The sequence below is a fragment of the Ursus arctos genome, unplaced genomic scaffold, assembly GCF_023065955.2.
Source record: "Ursus arctos isolate Adak ecotype North America unplaced genomic scaffold, UrsArc2.0 scaffold_26, whole genome shotgun sequence".
Lineage (NCBI taxonomy): Eukaryota > Metazoa > Chordata > Mammalia > Carnivora > Ursidae > Ursus > Ursus arctos.
In genome coordinates, this window is record NW_026622941.1 from 43,133,871 (window position 1) to 43,154,235 (window position 20,365).

A 20,365-nucleotide genomic window follows, 5' to 3' on the forward strand; every position below is an offset into this window, starting at 1 on the left:
CCATATTTTACCTGAATAGCTCCATTTTGTAATGTTAATGAGCCTTCCCCTAAAGACACCCCAACCTCCCACGGGTCCCTCCACCCCAGCCTTGGGCTAGGGAGCTGAAGGGAAAGGAAGTAAAGAGCTCTCTCCCTCCATCTCAGTTAGGGACGCTTTGGGGCCCAGGGATGAGGACTCCTATCCATTGCCCGGAGAAATGCCCCCATATGCTGGAAATGAGGCCGTAGATTATGAGTTCCTGGGCCTCTTAGCACATGCACAGGCTCTCGTTTACCCTCATTTGTTTCCCAGAGAGGTCTGGGCTGGGACATCCCAAGCCCACAAGCACTAGAGAATCTCCCTCATTCCTAGGACTCAATGCAAATACACATGTCGTTATAGAGAGCTGAGCAGTCCGATAGCTACCCCCGTGAAGATGTATTTATAGATCGATCTATGTCTATATAACAGGATGTATGTTTTATATCACTCTCTACTCCACATTTAAATGCAGGTGTATAGAGCTTCAGATTTATAGATCCACAGTGAACATCCAGTCCTCTGTCGAATTCCTGTGTGCGCATTACCAATCTTCCTGCAGTGGTTGGATGCATACGCTGGGATGTATTGGTATAGCTCTCTAAACATCTAGACGAATATTTGGGGGTTTTTTCCTCGATTGGAAAGAACTATGTGTGTGTTGCTCAATCTCTATTTTGAAAATTTTATCTAGATTTATGCAAGGGCCTCAACCCATAAAGTAGCTACATATCGAAGCTACATATGTGGAGATCTTTATGGTCTTTGTAGTTTTGCTGCAAACGTAAACATTTGAGCATATGTTTAGAGATGGTTCCATAATACACATATCTATATGTAGGGGCATAGATCTCCCTCTGGAAGGATTTAAACTTCCTGCATCTCTCTGTCTCTGTGATCAATAGAGACATCAGGCAAGTGGGGATGGAGAACAAATATCTTTGGGATGTTTTGCTTATTAAAGTGAGCAATTCTGCTGCTATCTCTAAAGCTATCTCCAAATCTAGTCCAACTGAGTCATCTACCCCCTTGAAACCTACTGTAGGGACCACAGTCTCTCTCTCCAGGCTGTCCCTGTGCCCTGAAGTCCCAGCCAGGCTCCCCATCCTGCAGTACCTCTCAACACAGCCACTGAGAAGAAGGGGAGAGCCCTTCAGTCCGGCTCCTCTTGGCTGTCAGGGTGGAGAGGCTGACAGGGACATGAGAGTCCTCCCCAACCCTAACTGGGCCTCTGGATTTGGGGGGAAAGGGTGTGTAAGCCCCGGATCGTTTTTTGTAGGGTGCCCACATGGTGCCAGGGTCACTGCCCAACCCCTAGGTGCCTCTTCCCCGATTGTTCTTGGTGCCCAGGGCCCAATTAAGCGGCGGCGCGCTCCCTGCAGCCGCGCTCTTATCGGCCGGGATTGATGCCTTCGCGGCTCCTGTATATCATTTCCAAGATTTCTTCTGTCCAACTCCTCGGCTCCTTTGGCTTCCGCGGCTTTGACTAATGATTGCTACAGATGCCAACGTCTCCAGAATCCTAATAGCCAGGCAGGCGGACTCTTATTTAGCTGGCAACATTGCTGCGTGGGGGGGGGGGGTTGGGGGAGCAGGGGTTGGGGTGTTGTAGGTCGGAGGACAGGGAGAAGGTTGTCACCAACTCAAGTTTCCCTGAACTTCTTCCCCAGTGAGAAAGACATTCCCAAGTCCCTCCTCTCCCCGAGTGGGAAAAACACAATCAGAAAATACTGCTAATAGTAACTCAGGGCTTGCCTCGTTGGGAGGGATCAAAGAATGAACAGGACGTGGGAGAATCATCAGAGAAGTGTTTATTAGTTGTAAACAGATGCATGAGTAAGCGGAAAACCAGCGGTTTGGGGAGGAAAGAGAGTGTTTTCTTCCGGAGAGAGCCGGGGAAAGAGGTCAGCCACGGTGGGCGCAGGGGCTCCTTTTCTTTATTCCATGGCTCCCCCTTCCACTCCCCACCCCAAAGCCACACTGATCCGAAATCAAAGTTCCTTCCCTCTTTCCCAAAGATCCGTCCTTCGCCTCACCTTCAGTCCCTCCGGCGCCGGGGCCGCCGCCCCGCGTGTTGCTGGACGCAGGTGCCCGCAGCCGGGCCTCTGTCTGGGGCCGGGAGGCAGAAGCGGAGTCCGCGGCCCGCTGCGGGCTGGGGGCCGCCCCCTGCGGTCCCGCCGGCGCTCCGTGGCGGAACGTGGCGGCCGAATTTGCTCGTCCGGGCGCTTCGGGGCCTCCGGCGCGGGCGGCTGCGTGGGGGAAGCGGCTGGAGCTCCGCCGAGCCTGGAGCCAGGCGCGGTGCTGCCTCGGTCCCGATCCAGACCTCCTCCTGCAAGCCACACTCGGGGGAAGAGAAAACACGAAAACGCGGAGCAGCGCAGCTCCGGGCCCAGGCACGGAGTGATAACTCCCATGGAACATTTCTCTATCAGAGGATAATGGAGCACAAAATAATTCAGGAAGGCGAATGGGCAGGGCCCGCGGAGCAGAGCCCGGCGGCGGGGGGCGGCTGCAGCCCGGGCGGCTCCGAGAACCGTGGGAGGACCATTTCGTTGGAGTGTAGGGCGAGGCGGCAGCCCGGACCGGACCCAGGCCACCCGAGGGGCAGCCTCTAAATTACAGCCCGTCAGGAGGACTCGGAAACACAAAAAGAGAGCCGAAAGATTTAAACAGTCGGAGGCAGAGGCGTCCCGACGCGACCAAAGCGAAAAGCAATCACGTAATTAAACCGGGGAGAGGGCGAGGCCCGAGGCTGGGGGTCCAGGGTTCGGAGGAGGCGGCCAAGGTGTGGGCCGAGGCGGGCGAGCGGCCCGGGGATGGGGGCTCGCCCGCTGGGGCCAGAGCGCGGAGGGGCTGCGGGCAAGTTGAGAGCAGATCGCAATTGATTCCCGCTGGGCTGGGGAGAACAGGCTGCGTGTCCTCTCCCAGGCCCGACCCAGAAGCCACCCGATGGCCCCTTCTCGGCCCCCCATTTTTATGGAGCTGCGGTGCGGGGTTAAACTCTGCTCCCCATAGTCCAGTGGTGTCAGGGATGCGTCTGGGGAAGTTTGTCGAGAGCCCAGGGGGCACCAAGATGCAGCCTCTAGGTTTGAGGGGATGGAGGGAGGTGGCACCCCGGTTTCAGGCCCTTACATAGTGGCCAGGACCTTGATTCCCCCAACCCAGGAGTCCAGGCAAGCCTTTGGAATGACTCCCATCTATGGGCCAAGGCTGGGAAAGGGAGTAGGAGGCAGGTGGGCTTTATTAAAGGAGAAACTTGGGGTTGAGCAAACTGGGCCTCTTTGGGCAGGGAAGGAGAAGGGACAGTTCCTGGAAGAAGAAAATGAGGCACACTGGGAGCTCTGTTTCGTGAGGGAATGATGCTCTTGTTATTACAGAGGTTAATAATGGTAATGATCTTGTACGGCTGGGTCAGCCGGAGAGACCAAACTCCCCACAGTCCTTTCTCGCAGAGGGTTTTCTGGACAAGTCAAGGGGGCCCCAACTTGGTTGTGGTTGGGGAGAATAAAATAAAGACCTTCCCTCCCTCCCCCTGCCCTTTCCTCTCTGACTCCTTGAGAACTCCAGAAAACAAGGGAATCTTATAAAAAATCTCCACCCCCCCACCCCCATTATTTTCCTCTGTTCTTTCCAGCTCACTAAAATGCACTGTCTTCAGGCGGTGGGCTTTCCTGGAGCGCCCTTCTCCTGAAGCAAGCAGTTACCGATCCAAGTCTCCAGGAATTCTGTCTCGGACCCTGGAGGAGAGAGACCCAGGATTCTCTTGCCTGCTCCATGGAATTCTCCCTCCCAGTCTCTGCCTTCCTTGGTCCTGGGTGCCTGAGCCCATGGGTCTGTGGCAGCTCAGAGGCCAAGAACAGATTGGGCCATTTTGAGATGCCCTCGTCAAGCCCTCAAAGGGTTCCCAGCCTCCTACCATTTCCTTAATTCTGGAAGCACCAGGTCAAGGAGCCCACCATAAGCTACCCTAAAGCCAGCCTAATTCCTAGAACTTTCAAAACTGCATTTCACCTCCTTTAAAAGTAAAAGTCCTTTCCCCCCTCTAACAGGAAAGTTTAGGTTACAAATCTCCAGCAGCGCAAGCTTCCTGCAACCTTAAGTCAGAATTTCCAGCAGCAGCAGCAACAATATTAATAATAAAAAGAATTAAAGCTTGCATCAAAGGCAGAAAGGGACACCCCAGCTCAAGTTTTAAAGGGGATATAATCCAGCAGCCTTGGATGAGAGTGGGGGTCAGTGAGGCCAGGATGAGCAAGGAAGGGGGTGGGGAACCCAACCTCTAACTAACAATTTCTCCAGCATAAAAATGAAACATCAAATTCGTTAGCCCAGGGCCTTCATTTTTCCCCTTCCACATTATAACTAGTTATTGAACTCGCTGGAAGATCTAAAGGCCATTTGCGAAGAGACAAATTTCAATGGAGTTTCCCCATCAATAACCCCATGGCAGTGACCTATTGGAACAAGTCAAACACCCGAGGTGAAATGCAGGTCACTCTGTCTAACCAATATTAAAATGCGGCCACTTTTTAAAAAGCCACTTTAAACGAGATTTGAGGAAAATTGAATTCCAAGGAAGGCAAGGCAAGGAGGGGGAAATCCACGAGAGGACCTTGCCTATGGTCTCCGAACAAACAAGAGAAATTCATCTTTAATATTTTAAAGGGGGGCAAATTAACATTCCATGATTGCTTTTTTTTTTTTTTTGAGACTATAAGCGATTCCAGGAGGAAAAAAAAAAGGTTTAGTATTTTCTGGTGACACGTCTGGGTTATTAAAATCATTTTAGACCAATTCATTACTTTTACTGACAAGAGATTTAAGAAAAAATCAATTAAGCATTTGCATATTCTTTTGCATACATTACCTCTGCCTGCTGGCATTAGAAAGGGACAAAAACACACAAATATACGGACGCAACGGCAAAAATGAGATAAGAGTCTTGCTTTAGTTTGGGGTTTTCAAGCTGTTTGGAGAAAAAATAAAAATGAAGTGAATTGCTTGATTGCATAGCATCTGAAAGTCCATTTATTTGAGGAAGAGGAAAGAGAGGTGCTGCGTTTTTAATCTCTAAAACAACAATCACAGAACCACATCGTACACACAAAATCCTGCACTTCTGAGGGTGGGAAAAGGAGTGACCCCCGTTTTCCTTCTCTTGGCCCTCCAAATCCTGAGTTGGTTCTCCCATTGATTTCTCTCCCTGGAAAATCCAGGGAGTCTGAGAGGTGAGATTTTAATGCAGCACAGAATGAGTGGAGCGGCCGAGGTCCCTCAGCCGGCAGCTTGTTACTGGGGAGGGGAGGAATATGGGTTATCCAACGGTCAGTATGGTAATCCGGGCACAATAAGGCCTCGCACACAATGGACACATATTTTTCTTCAGCGGTGTCAGAAGGGAAGCGCTTTGTACTGAAACATGTTTCCGAAAGAGAAACCAGATCGAGATTTAGAAAGGAGGTGGGGAGGGTGGCCTGCAGAGAGCATTTGGACGCTGGCAAAGGGTGGTCAGAAAAAATAAAAAATAAATAAAATTGGGGCAGAGAGAGGTGGAGGGCAGAGCGGGGAGGAGATCCTTGGGCTGGCAAGACAGGGGCAGGAGGGCAAAGCACAAAAGGAGAGAGGACCAGATACAAGGACTCATCACAGGCAAGAGCTGCTTGAGTCCCCCCCCCCCTTAAGCCAATGCTAAGTGCACGAGCTCTCCAGAGGGATTTGATTTCTGTGCTTGTAATAATATCCAGGTGAAAATGTTTGCATGTATGTGTGCGGTAGAGTCTGGCTGGCTTGCTCTTCCCCCTTGTGATAAGCAACTTCCTTGCTGTTAAGGTGTTAAGGTACGGGCACCCAGAAAGAGTTTTTTGGCCAATGATGTAGATGAATGTGGGCAAATTTGGGAGAACCTCCCAGATTTCACTTTCTGGAGGTGCATTGAATTAGCTGTGCAAACCTGGGATGCGAACCCCACGTTTTTACGGCTGCATAAGGAGGCATTTAATGTGTTAATAAGTATTACCAGCACGTATGCATATACACTTGTTAGCTATAATAACCAAAGACAGACTTGACATTCAGCTGGAGGCACCCGAACTCTGTATCTACTTACACTTACTGTCCCAAAGTGGGTTTCCTGCTCCGGCTCCCTTGACCCACCTGCAGGAGCTCAGAATCCTGGGGAATGGGGGCTAGGATGGGCAACGCCTTGGGAAGAATTTCCTAACAAGCCCAAGAAGGTGAAAAGATGGAAAAGAAAAGGGTTGTGGGGGGTGGGGTGGGCAGGGCTGATAGAAGATGAGTGTGAGGGCTGGGAGCGGAGGAGCCAGGCCAAGACCTCACCTTGGAAAGGTGAGGAAGAGAATATTCTCGGCCAGGATTGGGTGGGGCAGCCTGATCCAGGTGCTGGCCTGAAGGGAGGCTGGGGGTGGGGCTGGAAGGCTTCCTCCTCCTTCAGCAACCCTCCCCCACCCTACCTGAGCTCTCTGGAGCTTTGGCTCTCCCCGGGGGGCAGTCTGGGGCTGCGGTTCAGACTTTTATGTAGGGCAGCATTCAGCATTGGTTTCCCTTTGCCCTCTTCCAGCAACTTATAATTAACCCACCCCTGCCCCCAATAATTAGAACAAATAAAACCTCCCAGGCTCCAAACCACTGTCAACCGAGCAGCAGCCTTCTCCTCCCCACAGTTTCACGTTCCTCTTCCACCCAAACTGGCCAGTCCTCACACGCAGACGGTCCCAGACAGGAATGGGCAGGGACCCACTGGGAAATTTGGGACTCTTCTCTGAGGGAATTCCTGTTCCCTCACTCTCCTGGTGGTAGGGGCACAGGGCATTGTCCGCCTGGGGAGAGGGCATCCAGGGGCCCCCAAGCCCTGGCTCCTGGAGAGCCTGGGCGAGGAGAGACTCAGCCCTGGAGGATAGAGAGTGGCCAGCGGGCCCAGGCGGTTCTCGTTCCTGCCCTCAGGGTGAGCCCTAATTTGGACGTGGGGACCCCCTCTCCCACATCCCTAAGGTGGTGAAAGACAGGTGGGGAATCTCCCGCCTTCAGTCTCCCTCTCACGAGGGCTTTCTTTTTTTTCCCTTTCCCTCCTCATTCCCTTAATTGCAGATGTTCTAATTAAACCCTCAAATAGTTGTTATGCCGTTTTAAAAGGTACTTATTCAAGTGTCAACCAGGCTGGGCTGGGAGGAGGCAGCGTAGGGCGGCGAATTAGAGGTAGATTGACTAATCACGGCGGCGATCATAATAATAAAATCAGAGGGAAAAAATCACATTACGACTTTTCGTGGAAAGGAGGGAGCAGGCAGCCAGCGGCCGCCAGCCCTGCGCCGCCGACACAAAGAGTGCGGGCGATTCCGCGAGACTGATTTATGACGTTTTACAGGCCTATAAAAGCTGTAGCGAGGAGGCAAGCGCTCCTACCACCGCTGGCAGATTTAGTCTAATAAATAAAACATAAACAGTTAACTTTATGTGTCACTTTTATTGTTATCAAGTAAAATATAGCCGAGCCCCGGCAAGCTATGATTTTAAACTATAATTGTTATCAAGTACAACAAGGGGACCCAGCTCCCTCCCTGGGCTCCCCCTTCCGCCACCCCCAACTCTGAGTTATGGGATCAGCTCATTGGAATTGGTGGCACGACGTGGCCACCCCTGGCGGGGGGGGTCAGAAAAAGCAGCCCTTTCTTGCCCCCTCCTTTCTCCATGGCCCTGCCACCCCGCCATCAGGGTATTCCTGTGGGTGGGTGGCAGAGAAAGGGGAGCGGGTAGGAATGGACTGGAGACCCCCAAGGCCTGCCCAGACTCCCCAGCTTGGTGAGCTCACCCCTCAGCTTTTGGAAGGCAGCCTGGAGCTGGCCCTTGGGAATGTGTGTTTACATGTAAACACATGTGTTACATGGATACAATCCCTGGCCGGAAGCAGGCTCTACCCACACAGGCCTCCCTCTTAGCTTGGTCGGCTAAGCTCATCCCTCTGTAGGGATGAAGAAAGAAGAGCTCTCAGGGCCTTGGCTGGGCACCATCGCAGGGCACCGGCTCCTGGCAGATCCCTCTCCTGCTCGCCCCAGGTCCTTAGGAGCCAGCCCTGGAGGTAGTTGTCAGAAAGCAGCAGGCCAGATGGAATGAGAGTGGAAACAGCAGCCAGCGGAAGAAGAGATCCTCTGCTCTGGGGCCGGGGCAGGGAGGGTCAGTGGGTACTAGGGGAGGAGGGCAAGGCTTCTGAACTCTGCTTTTGCCAACCACTTCCTGTCTCTCTTCAGCGGGGGCTCAACCCCCAGACCTCCAGAAATGACATCAGAATCATTTGCGTCCCGCTGCCTCTACCTGCCCGGTCCAGCTGGGACCCTGCCTCGCCGGCCCCATGGCCAGAGGGTTGGGTGAGTGTGTATGGGGAAGGGGGCTGGACTCTGGTATCCTTGGATGGGGGGCACCCCAGGCTCTCCAGCCTCCTGGGCTCAGCCTGGGCCCCTCCCCATCCAACCTCCACTCCAGTCCTCCTCATTCAACTTCCTCTTCCTGCAAAAGAGGGGCGCTGCCCGGTGACCTACACAAACTGAGACAGGATCGCCATGAATGGAGACCTCTGGAAAAGCTCAGGAGCCGAGGCCCAGGGGCCCACCGGAGGCCCACGGGGAGACTCTGGGAGCGGGCTGAACCACAGCCTCCCGACAGCCCCCCAAAGCCCAGGCTCTGGAAGGGAGCTGGGGGCTTCCCATCTCCTTTTGCAGGGGAGGGCTGTCAGTTGGCGGGGTGCGCACTGGGGGCACCTCAGCCCCCGCCGGCTAGCCCCACATCACCACCACCACCACCCCCAGCACCACCACCACCACCACCACACAAAAAAAAATTGGATACATTTTGAATAAAGCGATTCGGTTCCTTATCCGGGGACTGGGTTGCTCCGTGTGATTGGCCGGCGGAGTCACATGGTGAAAGTAACTTTACAGGGTCGCTAGCTAGTAGGAGGGCTTTATGGAGCAGAAAAACGACAAAGCGAGAAAAATTATTTTCCACTCCAGAAATTAATGATCATGAGCTCGTATTTGATGGACTCTAACTACATCGATCCGAAATTTCCTCCATGCGAAGAATATTCGCAAAATAGCTACATCCCTGAGCACAGTCCGGAATATTACGGCCGGACCAGGGAATCGGGATTCCAGCATCACCACCAGGAGCTGTACCCACCACCGCCTCCGCGCCCTAGCTACCCCGAGCGCCAGTATAGCTGCACCAGTCTCCAGGGGCCGGGCAATTCGCGAGGCCACGGGCCGGCCCAGGCGGGCCACCACCACCCCGAGAAATCACAGCCGCTCTGCGAGCCGGCGCCTCTCTCAGGCGCCTCCGCCTCCCCGTCCCCAGCCCCGCCAGCCTGCAGCCAGCCAGCCCCTGACCATCCCTCCAGCGCCGCCAGCAAGCAACCCATAGTCTACCCATGGATGAAAAAAATCCACGTTAGCACGGGTAGGCAACTTTGCTTTTTGCTCTCCCCCTCCCTCCCCTCTTCCCTGGCGCTCCCCACCCTCCCCGGCCCCCTCCGGCCCCCGTCCTCCTTTCTCTCCTTCCCCCTCTCTCTCCAGGAGCGACTCTGGGTTAGCACAATTGAACTGGATTTACGAGCGAGAATGGGTAATTACATCCCCCATAAATTTTATGGCTTAGCTACTCTGGGCAGTCCGAGCCATGTGCTACGATCTGTTATGTATGTGTGAAAACTGCGCTCGCTTTCTAAGGGCGCATAAATAATTCAGTGTCGTTACAATGAGGATTCCCCTCTTATTACACTACAGAGTCTCCAGCTTCCTTCAACTTCTTTATAACCCATTTAGCTTGATGACTTTATTTCCACCACCCCCTCCTCCTGTTCCACAGAGCCGAGGATGGGGTGAGGGTGGGGGGCGGGAGCCTGCTGCCTCTGAACCCCACTATTTGCTCTTCCCCTCCTCCTCCCCCCAGTGAACCCCAATTATAACGGAGGGGAACCCAAGCGCTCGAGGACAGCCTACACCCGGCAGCAAGTCCTGGAATTAGAGAAAGAGTTTCATTACAATCGCTACCTGACCCGAAGGAGAAGGATCGAGATCGCCCACTCGCTGTGCCTCTCTGAGAGGCAGATCAAAATCTGGTTCCAAAACCGTCGCATGAAATGGAAGAAGGACCACCGGCTCCCCAACACCAAAGTCAGGTCAGCGCCCCCGGCCGGCGCTGCGCCCAGCACCCTCTCGGCAGCCACCCCGGGCACTTCTGAAGACCACTCCCAGAGCGCCACGCCGCCGGAGCAGCAACGGGCAGAGGACATTACCAGGTTATAAAACATAACTCACCCCCTGCCCCCACCCCTGCCCCCATCCTCCCCTCACACACAAATTGACTCTTATTTATAGAATTTAATATATATATATTTTTTGGTTCTTTTCTCTCTTCCTCCCACCTTATCCCTTGTCAATTCCAAACTGACAAAACAGATAAACAAGCCTTCTGCCCTTCTCTCCCTTCCACTGTTAAGGACCCTTTTAAGCATGTGATGTTGTCTTAGCATGGTACCTGCTGGGGTTTGTTTGTTTGTTTGTTTTTTTAAGGCCATTTTGGGGGGTTATTTATTTTTTAAGGAAAAAGCTGCAAAAATTATATATTGCAAGGTGCGATGGTCTGGTTTGGGTGAATTTCAGGGGAAATGAGGAAAAGAAAAAAGGAAAGAGAGATTTTAAAGCCAATTCTCCTCCTTCTCCTCCTCCTCCTTCCCCCCTCTTTCCTTAGGCCTTTTGCATTGAAAATGCACCAGGGGGAGGTTAGTGAGGGGGAAGTCATTTTAAGGAGAACAAAGCTATGAAGTTCTTTTGTATTATTGTTGGGGGGGGGCTGGGAGGAGAGGGGGGACGACAGCAGACAAAGCTAAATGCATCTGAAGAGCCTCTCAGAGCTGTTCAGTTTGAGAAGCCAAAAGAAAATAAAAATGAACTTTCAGTTCAGAGAGGCAGTCTATAGGTAGAACCCCCCCCCCACCCCGCCATCGTGGTTATTGTGTTTTTGGACTGAATTTACTTGATTATTGTAAAACTTGCAATAAAGAATTTTAGTGTCGATGTGAAATGCCCCGTGATCAATAATAAACCAGTGGATGTGAATTAGTTTTACGTCAATGTCTGATGGTTTCTTTTTATCCCCCTCCTCCTTCTGGCCTGGTAACATCCCACCTTCTCTGTAGTTGCCTAAGTTGACTGTAAGCAAACACACAAATCTTAACTCTCAGCTCGGTTTCCAATGTCCTTAGACCAACCGGCAAGGGGGTTGGGGCAGGGGGTTCTCAAAAGAGGGGATGTGGAAGGTTAGTGCCGATTTCTCCTGCCCCTTGCCTGAGTCTGCAGGGAGGCCAGACTCTCCTGGGAGTACTTATAGAGGAGCTGGGAGGGTCTCACTTTTCTCTAGTTAGGCTCAGTGTCTCCTTTTTGTTGATTTCCCTCTCCCCTCTTCTCTTTCCTCTCTGCTGAGTAGGCCTGCCTGATTTGCAGACAAGAAGGCAAGTTTGGGGAGTGGGAGGGAGAGAAGAGTTTTCATCATTTAGGACTCTTTGGGGATGAGGGATTAGGGAAGATGGCCTCTCGACAGTGCCTGTGCTTCTTAAAAGAAGGAAGATTTTGAGCTGGTGATTCTGGAACAGCAAAGTGACCTGTCAGGATGGCTTCTCTGTTTGTTTAGACTTGGGAAGAAGGGTGAAGTGGAGGCCAGAGGCCTGGGAGGCCCCCTTGCATGGGTAGGCCTCAAAGCCTGATGCCTGGAGATAATGAAGAACTTTTATTTTTTTCCCTAACTTTTATCATGGACCTGCCAGGTGTTGAGAAAAGACACAGGGAGAGGCAGGGACCACCCCTCTTCCTATAAGCTCCCAGATCCTGGCAGGGCTTGGGGATAGCTGGAAAAAGCTCTCCCTGCTGTTTAAAAAAAAAAAAAAAAAAAAAAAAAAAAATTCCAATTGTTTCCTTGGGGATAAAAAAGAGAGAGAGAGAGAGAGAAACAAACAACAACAAAAACTGGATTACCTGAATAATTAATTTAAGCCAAAGGCTCCCAAATAATCCTGATCCTGAAGACCAGGCCCTAAACAGGCCTGCTCAAGTGTTTGCTTGTTTGTTGGGAGAAGGTGGGGTGGGTACTTGGTGAGCTTCTCAATTTATCCAAATTTCAGAAGGGAGGGCTACCAGAAATAGAAGAGAGGGCGAAGAGATCTGGGATTTGTAGAGGAGCCAGGGATACCCCTATCCCCTCTCCCCAAATTCTGGAGTGAGAGGTAGCAATGGGACAGTTGTGCAAATCTGTTGTTGGGAGTGCTTCGGATTTATTTCTTCTTGAACCACTTGCTGGCTGGTAACTTGGAGTGGAGTACGTGTGGGCGCGTCCATCTGTGTGTGTGTGTGTGTGTGTGTGTGTTGGGGGGAATCACTTGGTCCTGCAGGTCTACTTTCTCCTCCCTCAATGGTGCCCTGGAGACAGCAAAACACGCTGCCTCCAGTGTGAGGAAGCAGGGCCAACAATTATCTGGAGTTATTTGGTGTAATCCAGTGAATTAGGGGCCAAATCTGACTGTGGCTCCTAGCATCTTGAGGTAATTGACTTTGGGGCAGGAAGAGGGGCTTGAACTGTGCTTGGGGAAAGGGAAGGAAGGTCTGAGGGGTGGACTGGGGTGTCTTTTCAACCCTGTAAGGAAGTTTAAATGGAAAAAGAGGGGCAAAAGAGAAAGAAAAGGAACTTGAGATCCATAGTCTTTTCTAACTTTGCTCCTTTGGTTTTAGAGGAATTGATTCCCCTCTCTTCCCCAAAGTGGAAGACATGAAAGTGAGGAGGAGAAAAATTACTATCTTTTCATTCTTAAGCTTCTCCCTGAACTTGCCGAAGGGACCCTCCCGCTCAGGAAAGGATTGGGACGGTTCTTTCATTTGCCTTCTTTCGGGGGCTTCAGTTCTCCCTCCCTCTCACATGTACACACGCAGTTGTTCTCTGTTCCTCTTGGTGTGACAAGGGGACACATCAGAAATCCCTAATTCTTGACAAATGAAATGAAACTGAACCCCCCTACATTTGAGTTTTTAGAGATTTTGGCCTCTGGCCTTCCCTCCAGTGGGCTCCATTCTCTCTTCTTTCCCCAAGCTCTCCTTTTCTTGGGCCTGACCACCCCGGAATGGGATCAGGGTGCCAGGGAAGGATGGGGTGGGGTGGAGTGAGGGGTGTGGAGGGCCGACCTGGGCCGGAGCCCCTAGCTCTAACAGTCCGGGTCCCGCTGAGGCGGCTGCTCCATGCGATGCTGCCAGAGGGCTAGAGCTTTTATGGAAGTTGGGTTGAGCAGAGGGGAAAGGCTGGGGGGGGGGGGGCGGGGAGGACGCGGCCCAGGTTCACGGGAAGGACACAGCATTTTCTCTCCCATCGCCTTTATATTCGGCAGCGCCTCTGACCTCTCCCCCACCCCCATCTCCGACCCTCCCAAGCCAGCCCTGGCTCAGCCCCTGGTCTCCAGATAGGATGCCACTGCTTTTGTAGGGCTGGGGATTTCTTGCCCAGAGTAATGGGAGAGGCAAGGCGCATGAATGCCTGCTAGCGTATTGTATCTCTCTCTCCAATGGCTAAGTTAAAAGAAGACGGGGTGAAAGCGGCAAGGCCAATCTTCCAAGGTCCTTCTCTCCAAGCACCAGGAGATCCCCACAGGTCCCAAATCCCCTTGCCATGTAAGTAGTTAGCACTCGATCTGCTCAGGGCGAGGAGCACAGCAGTTTCAACTCTGTCTCTGTTGGCCATTCCATTTTTAGCTCAACTCCCGATCTTGGGGAGGGAAGGCGGGAAAACCAATCATGAACAGAGGGCTTCTGCTTGGGGAAAATGGAGTTTCTGTGCTGCCTCGTGTACCTGGGGAGTGAAGAAACTTGGCTCAGAAAGGAGAAGGTGGGGGGCAGTGAGCCTGGGGTGGGGGAAGGACTGGGGAACTTTATTTCTCTGAGGGCGTCTTGCTGCTGCTTGTATGAAGTTTCCTACAAAGTTTTCTCTGCAATCTGGGCATCAGCCCCCCCTTTTTTTTTTCATGCGTGGACTTAGCGGATTGCAGTTCACAGCTGCCTTCCCGCTGTTAGATGGACGTGTATGTGTGCGTTTGGGGGAGTGGAACGGAAGATAAAACAAGGGGTTCTCCAGAGCTTGGGACCAGGGTACCCTCTGCTGGGCACCATTTGTCTGCTTGTCCAAGATTAGGGAAGACAGACTCCGAAGGGGGCCCTCGAGATTGAGGGTGCTATGACGGGAAGGAGGGAGGAGCAGTGGCCTGGGGCAATTCCACCATCTTTTCCTCTGCCTTTTGCCCAGTCCTGGGGGAGCATGCTATTGCCCTCCCAGAGGCACTTCTTATAGTTTTCCACAGCTTCTACCTGGTACCCCACTTTCGGAGAGCTAATTCTGAGAACCTTCCCAGGCTTGGAAAAAGAGACCGAGGGAGGATTCCCCAACTCCAGCGGCCACCAGAGCAGAGGGAATATTTATTACCTCTCTGGATATCATTATCTAAGAATACAATTTTATGCACTTCCTAATCTGTTAGCTTGATTTATCTGGATGGGCAGGAGCCCAAAATAAATATTTGGGGGATTTGGTAGGGAAAAAAGTCTTTGCCTCTGACCAATCTTTCTGATTGAACTGACCGCCCCCCCAACTTGGCCTGCTTTTTCTACACCCCATACAGCTAGCCCCATTTAAATTTTTTCTCGCAGCTTGTGGCTGTTTGGGGTATCAGAGTTTTAGTCGCCTCTTGAGAATTAAAAGTGGCCCGGTACACTGAACCGGAGACCTGAAGGGGTCCCTCAGCCACCTTGAAACTCTCCAGCTCCAGACGTGCGGACCCCTTTTGGATTTGGGCAGCAGAGAGAAACCAAGGTCTGCCCAGCTGCCCTCCAGGTACGGAGCCCCTTCTCAGACCCGGCACTGTCTCCACGCCTCAGGGTCTGTCTTCTCTTCTCTCTGGGGTCCGCTCAGGAGCTTCTTCAGCCACAGGGCCCACCCAGAAGCGCAGCCCACACCCCTGCAGACACAGGCAAGGGCCTGGGCAGCTCCCTCTTGCTGCGCCCTGTTCCTGCAGTCGCGCCTAGCTGACCCGTTCGGAGGCGGGGAAGACAAGGATGGGTGGGGGGTGCTCTCCCATGTTTGAGGGTGAAAACAGAGTGAAGGAGTCTAATAAATGGAAAAGACTATTTTAAATTTCCAGCCCCCATCAGAGTTGCCAGATTTCCTAAGGCGTAGGGTCCTCCCGGGTGTCTCCTGCCAGTCGTGATGGGGTAGGGGTGTCCCCTCTACTCACTCCCCCTTCCTGACCTGCCCAGCCTCGGGGACTGGGAGAGGGAAGCGTATTTGAACTTCCGGGGGGCGAGCCTTAGGACGGAGAGTCCGACCCGAGGTTCCCGCGCCGGCCCCCGGCTGCCCAGGCGGCGGGTGCCCGAGAATGGGGCACGACGCGGCCGCCGCCTGGGGGGTCCCCGCTCCCTCCTGGAGCGACCAGGGTCCCGAGGATGGCGGAGTGGGGCCAGCCCGGGCAAAGGGGCCGCGCGAGAGGCCGCCGGCGGTCCGGCGCCCCCTCCGGGTTCCACGCCACGGCCGCTCCGGGCGCCGTGTGGCCTCCAGCTGGGTCACGACCCCGGCTCGGCCCGCGGACAATAGGGCTGTGGGCGGGGGCCGCGGGCTGCGCGACCGGCCGAGCGGGTTCACTGCGCGGTGAACTCCGCGCCACCCCCGGGGCTCGCCCTTTAACAGCCAGGCTCCCTTCTCCTTGCCCTATCCCGCCTTCAGTTGTTTCGTGGGAAATGGAGCACGCTCTCCGTTGCTCCTCGACCCAGCAGGACCCCACCGCGACCGCCACCAGCTCGGATTCCATTTTCTTGAGAAATGAAAGCGTAGTTACTCCGAGTTACAAGAGCGGGGAAAGGGACCCTCTCAAGATTTTTGTGGGCACGCAGAGAGGAGAAGAATCCCAGGCCATCAAACCAACAAATGGTCCCCTCCATCCCAGGAATTCCAGGCCCGGAAGGGGTCCTCCCTGCACCTCCACCCCAAACCGGAGGAAGAATTTCTTCCCTCTTCCCCTGGCCTTTGTCTCAGGGTGCCAGATGAGGGTCAGGGTTCTTACGAAAGGGGAGACCTGCTCCCAAATCTGACGGGCAGGGGCAGGACTGGGTTATCCATGGGCGGCAGCGGGCGGGGGTGGGTGGGGTGTGAGTGGGGAGTGAGTAACTTGGGAGATGTCCCCCAACCAGTTTGTTTTTGTTCTTGTTCCTCCATCCCTCTCCCCAACCCAGTGATTGCTGGCCTCTGGTCCCTTGGGCAGTAGTGCAATGTTCGTAACTTTGGACATGTGGAGTCTTTCCACTCGGCTAGAATACACTTTGGAAAATAAGGTTGCAGAATACGGTTGGTTCTAGCTGGAGGCAAAAAAGGCAGGCAGTTTGGGGAGAAGAGAAAATGGGGGAGGTATGGAATATTCTCCATGGACATTTGCTTCCTGCCTTTCCCCAGCTCCCCACCTCAGCCCTATCTTGCCCAACCAAGCTCAAAGGTGAGATGGAGAGATGCCCCCCGCCCCACTTGGGAACCTTTCTTCTTGGACTCTGTCTAACCATTTTGACCCATTTTAGAATGTGACTGCCTATAGCCCTGCCTGTCTTTGCTTGGCTGTTTCGAGGTCTCTGCCTGGCATTTCTACTGCTTTCTGTGCTCCGTGTTTCCTCACATCCTTGCTCCTCTGCCCCTCTCATCCTGCAGCAAACCTCTGGGATGATCCCCAGCCCCAGTGCTCCTCCTAGAACTCCCCTCCAACTGAGAAAGCAGAGAAAAGGAACCAAAAGGCGGGGGCAGCAATCTGGGAGGGACAGCTGAGGTTCAAAGGTTCCTGGCTGAGCCTCCAGTGCAGGCCACCTCAGGGGCGGAGTGGACGGACCGCTCCAGAGCCAGCAGCAAATAGAACAAGATTTTACAGCTTGGGCAGATGTCGGTTTGGCCAGCTCACCCGGATTCCCCTTTATCTCCTCCACCAAAGAGGCTCCAATCCCCACCATACCTTTGTTCTCTTTCCTTTCCCCCCACCTCCCCCTCCTCTTCCTCCGTTTGATCCTGCCTTTCCCCCTCAAATTATTTCTTTAGATCTGGAAGCATCTGTTCCTGCCTGCCCCTCCCCCTACACCCTCCTTTTCTCCTTTTCTGCCTCCCTCCACTTCTGGGAGTCAAAGAAGCCCCAAATGGAGGGCCTCTGGCGTCTAGCCTGCTCTGTTACCCCAGTGCTCAGAGACCTTTGAGGCCAACCCTTGAGAACCCTCCCCCCCCACCCCCCCACTTGCATTTCATTCTCCCAGCTGGAGAGGGCCCTGGAATTGCAGAGTTTGAGTCTTGGCCCCCAGGGACCAGTCTCTTGTCTCACTGGGACAGTTACCCATTAAATTCAGGTGAAGGCAAGGAATCTGAGGTCGATGGGTTTGGTGAAGAATGACTTAGGTAATTGCCCCAGTTCTCCGGGGGCTGTTTTGGGCTCCAGAGTTTGAACATATCTTCATATCCTGACCATAGAGGGGAGATGGCCTTGGCAGGGGAGCCTGCCCCTTCCCTTGATGGCAAAGTCGTTTTCTGAGCAATTAGAACTCTTCCCCAACCCCACCCAGAAGTCCATGATCCTAGCTGAGGGGACCAAGACAGTGTCCACACTGTGCTCATTAGAGGGCTTCTTTTCTCTCTTCCAAAAAATAAATAAGAAACATATCCAAGAATACATGGTCTTCAAAGCTTAAGGAGAGGGTGGTAAACCCAGTCTGGGTAAACAATAGAATGTCTTTTCCTCTCTTAGTCAATCCAGTTCGGTCTGAGTCCAGATAATTCAGGTCAAGACTCTAGAACTCCGCCTGCTAGACCTATCTTTAGCAAGAACGCACTTTCTATCCCAGAGCACCAGATCAGAATAAAGCTGAGGTCCCTGCCCTACTGCCCACAACTGAAAACCGGTAGATACGAATAAGTCCTCTCCTCCCTCCCTTTTCTCCAGCTCCATCCTGAGATTTAGCCTGCCTGGCATCCTGCTCCCTCTTCTGTCCTTGAAGACCAGTGGTTGGCCAAGAGCCCCAGATTCATGCTCCCTGTGGCTCTGCCACTTAGTTTCCATGGCAATGAGAGGCAACTGAACTATTCCCCCCTGCCCTTCAACTGGTTGGATAGGCCGCTATCCACCAGGATGTTCTCTGGGGGAACCTGACCAAAGAAAGATACGGGAGACAGGAGTCTATATTGTGTTGTGGCATCTTTGCTAATTAGTCAGGATGGAAGAGGGAAGACTGGGGAGAGAGTCCCTCCCTCCAGCCTATAATTTCAGTCTTTTCTCTCTGCACACATGTTTACCTAGGAACACACCCTCAAAACACGCATGACAGATTTATGCCAGGACCTCAATACATTTGCTTCTTCTGTTCATATCTGCATGGGGAGGTGACTTTGCTGAAGGCACACGCGCGTCTGTATGCGTGCGTGCGTGCACGTGCGTGTGAGTAGACGTAATGTGTGACAGAAAATAACATCCCAGCTCGAGCTCCTGTGAAGTAGGCTCTTCGACTTACCACTAATGTCCCTGTTAACAGAGGCTTCTGCTGTCCCCTCTCTCCCACACGCTGCTCTCCCAGGCTCACCCCTTCACCAAAGGCTATGTGCCCTGAGGTCGCACCCTTGATCCTGCAACTTGGCTCCTTAGGCCTGGGCTGGCTATAGAGGAAGGAGGCAGAGTCAGAGGCTTCTGGAAGATCAGATTCCTCACGTAATACATTCACTTTTTCAAAGTGAAATCAAAACCACAAACATTTCTCTAACCCTCCAGTCTGCATGACTCTGCCCTGCAGGCAGGACCTAGGAAACCACCGCCGCCACCACGCCAGCGCCAGCGGCAGGGACAGCAGGACCTCAATACTATCTCCTGGGGTCGGTAACTGCCTTACAGCAGTGTTGGAGGAGTCAGGGTGTTAATGTAGGAAAAGCACTTCGATGAGTGCCCGGCACAGGGTAAGCTTTCAGTAAGTGCTATTCCTCCTCCTCCTCCTCCTCCTTCTTCCTATTACTATGAACGATAACAGGCATTTTCTTAAGCGCGTACCGTGGACCAGGCGCTGGCTAAGTTCGCCCTCTCCTTCGAGCTACTGCGATCTGCACTTTACACAGCAGCAAGCTGAGGGAGCCCAGGCCACTGGCAGAGCCAGGATTCCAGTCCACTGCCTGACTCCAGAGAGGGTGCTCTGAACCCTTCAATCCTTTGCTCGTGATGGACAGCGGCCCTGGCTGTCAGGATGGGCTGAGTTTAGCAGGGAGCACCGGTGAGGCGCGGGGCCACACCAGCCTGAGCGCCTACAGTAACCTCGCTCCCTGGCTGGCCTTCGCGGGTTCTTGTCCTCGTCAACACCAGGCTGTAACCCAGTGGTTCTCAGACTTTTGGTCTCAGGATCCCTTCACACTCTTGACAATCATTAAAATCTCAAAGAACTTTTAAAATATGGGTTATATCTACCCATATTTACCTTCTTAGAAATTAAAATGGAAACCTAAAAATCTTTTAAAATAATAATAACGAATCCATTACATGTTAATGTAACTAACTTTTCAGGAAAAATAACTATATTTTCCAAAAAATTAAGTGAGAAGAATGTCACTGTTTTAGCATGGAGGCAAATTCCTTTCATGTCCAGCTTCACAGGAGACCGAATGGATTCTTGTACCTGTTTCTGCATTCAATTTGTTGCAGTACGTTGTTTTGGTTGAACTGTATGAAGTACGTAGCCTCATGCAGAGAAGTAGCTGGGAGAGGAAGGACCTCTCGCAGAGCTCCCGAAAGTGTCCTCAAGAACCCCCAGGGATCCTTGGACCACAGTTTAAGAACCACTGATCTAGTCGGCTGAGCTAACCAGCAGAAGCCACTCCATAACATTTATATTGGATACTGTTTTAGCTCATTAGTGGTGCTTCTGATTCCAAAACCTCATTCCACTGTTCCGTGCTGTACTAGAATGCGTCATCTTAGGCAACTTACTCAGTTTTTCTATCCCATAGATAGGTTAACAGAAAGCTAGACATACATACATATATGCTATGTTTGTCATAGATATATATTCATCATTTTTAGTATGAAAATGTAGAATAAGATACAAATTTATAGGTAAAATGGCCTTCCTGTGTTTAGCACTGTTTGAGACGGGCGGCTTAGCTATTACTATCAGTCTCATGTTTCAGGAGGGGAAACTGAGCCAAAGAGGGTGATGTGACTTGCTGAAGATGACATGCTCTGCAAGTGGTGGACAGGAGACTT

At 52.6% G+C, this 20,365-nt stretch overlaps 1 protein-coding gene across 3 annotated transcripts in view; it reads left to right on the forward strand.

Moving 5' to 3' along the window:
- HOXC4 (homeobox C4) overlaps positions 1-11,159 on the forward strand; it is a 38,290-nt gene extending 27,131 nt beyond the window's left edge. The window contains exons 1-4 of one of the 3 annotated variants that reach the window (XM_044385428.3): positions 6,398-8,113; positions 8,283-8,399; positions 8,548-9,486; positions 9,979-11,159. In XM_044385428.3, coding sequence (XP_044241363.1) covers positions 9,048-9,486; positions 9,979-10,334 — 795 coding nt within the window. In that variant the 5' untranslated portion in view covers positions 6,398-8,113; positions 8,283-8,399; positions 8,548-9,047 and the 3' untranslated portion in view covers positions 10,335-11,159. Of the gene's footprint in view, positions 1-6,397; positions 8,114-8,282; positions 9,487-9,978 lie in introns of those variants that run through there. The other 2 variants (XM_057318956.1, XM_048216762.2) reach the window with 2 other exon arrangements.
- The last annotated feature ends 9,206 nt before the right edge of the window (positions 11,160-20,365 follow it).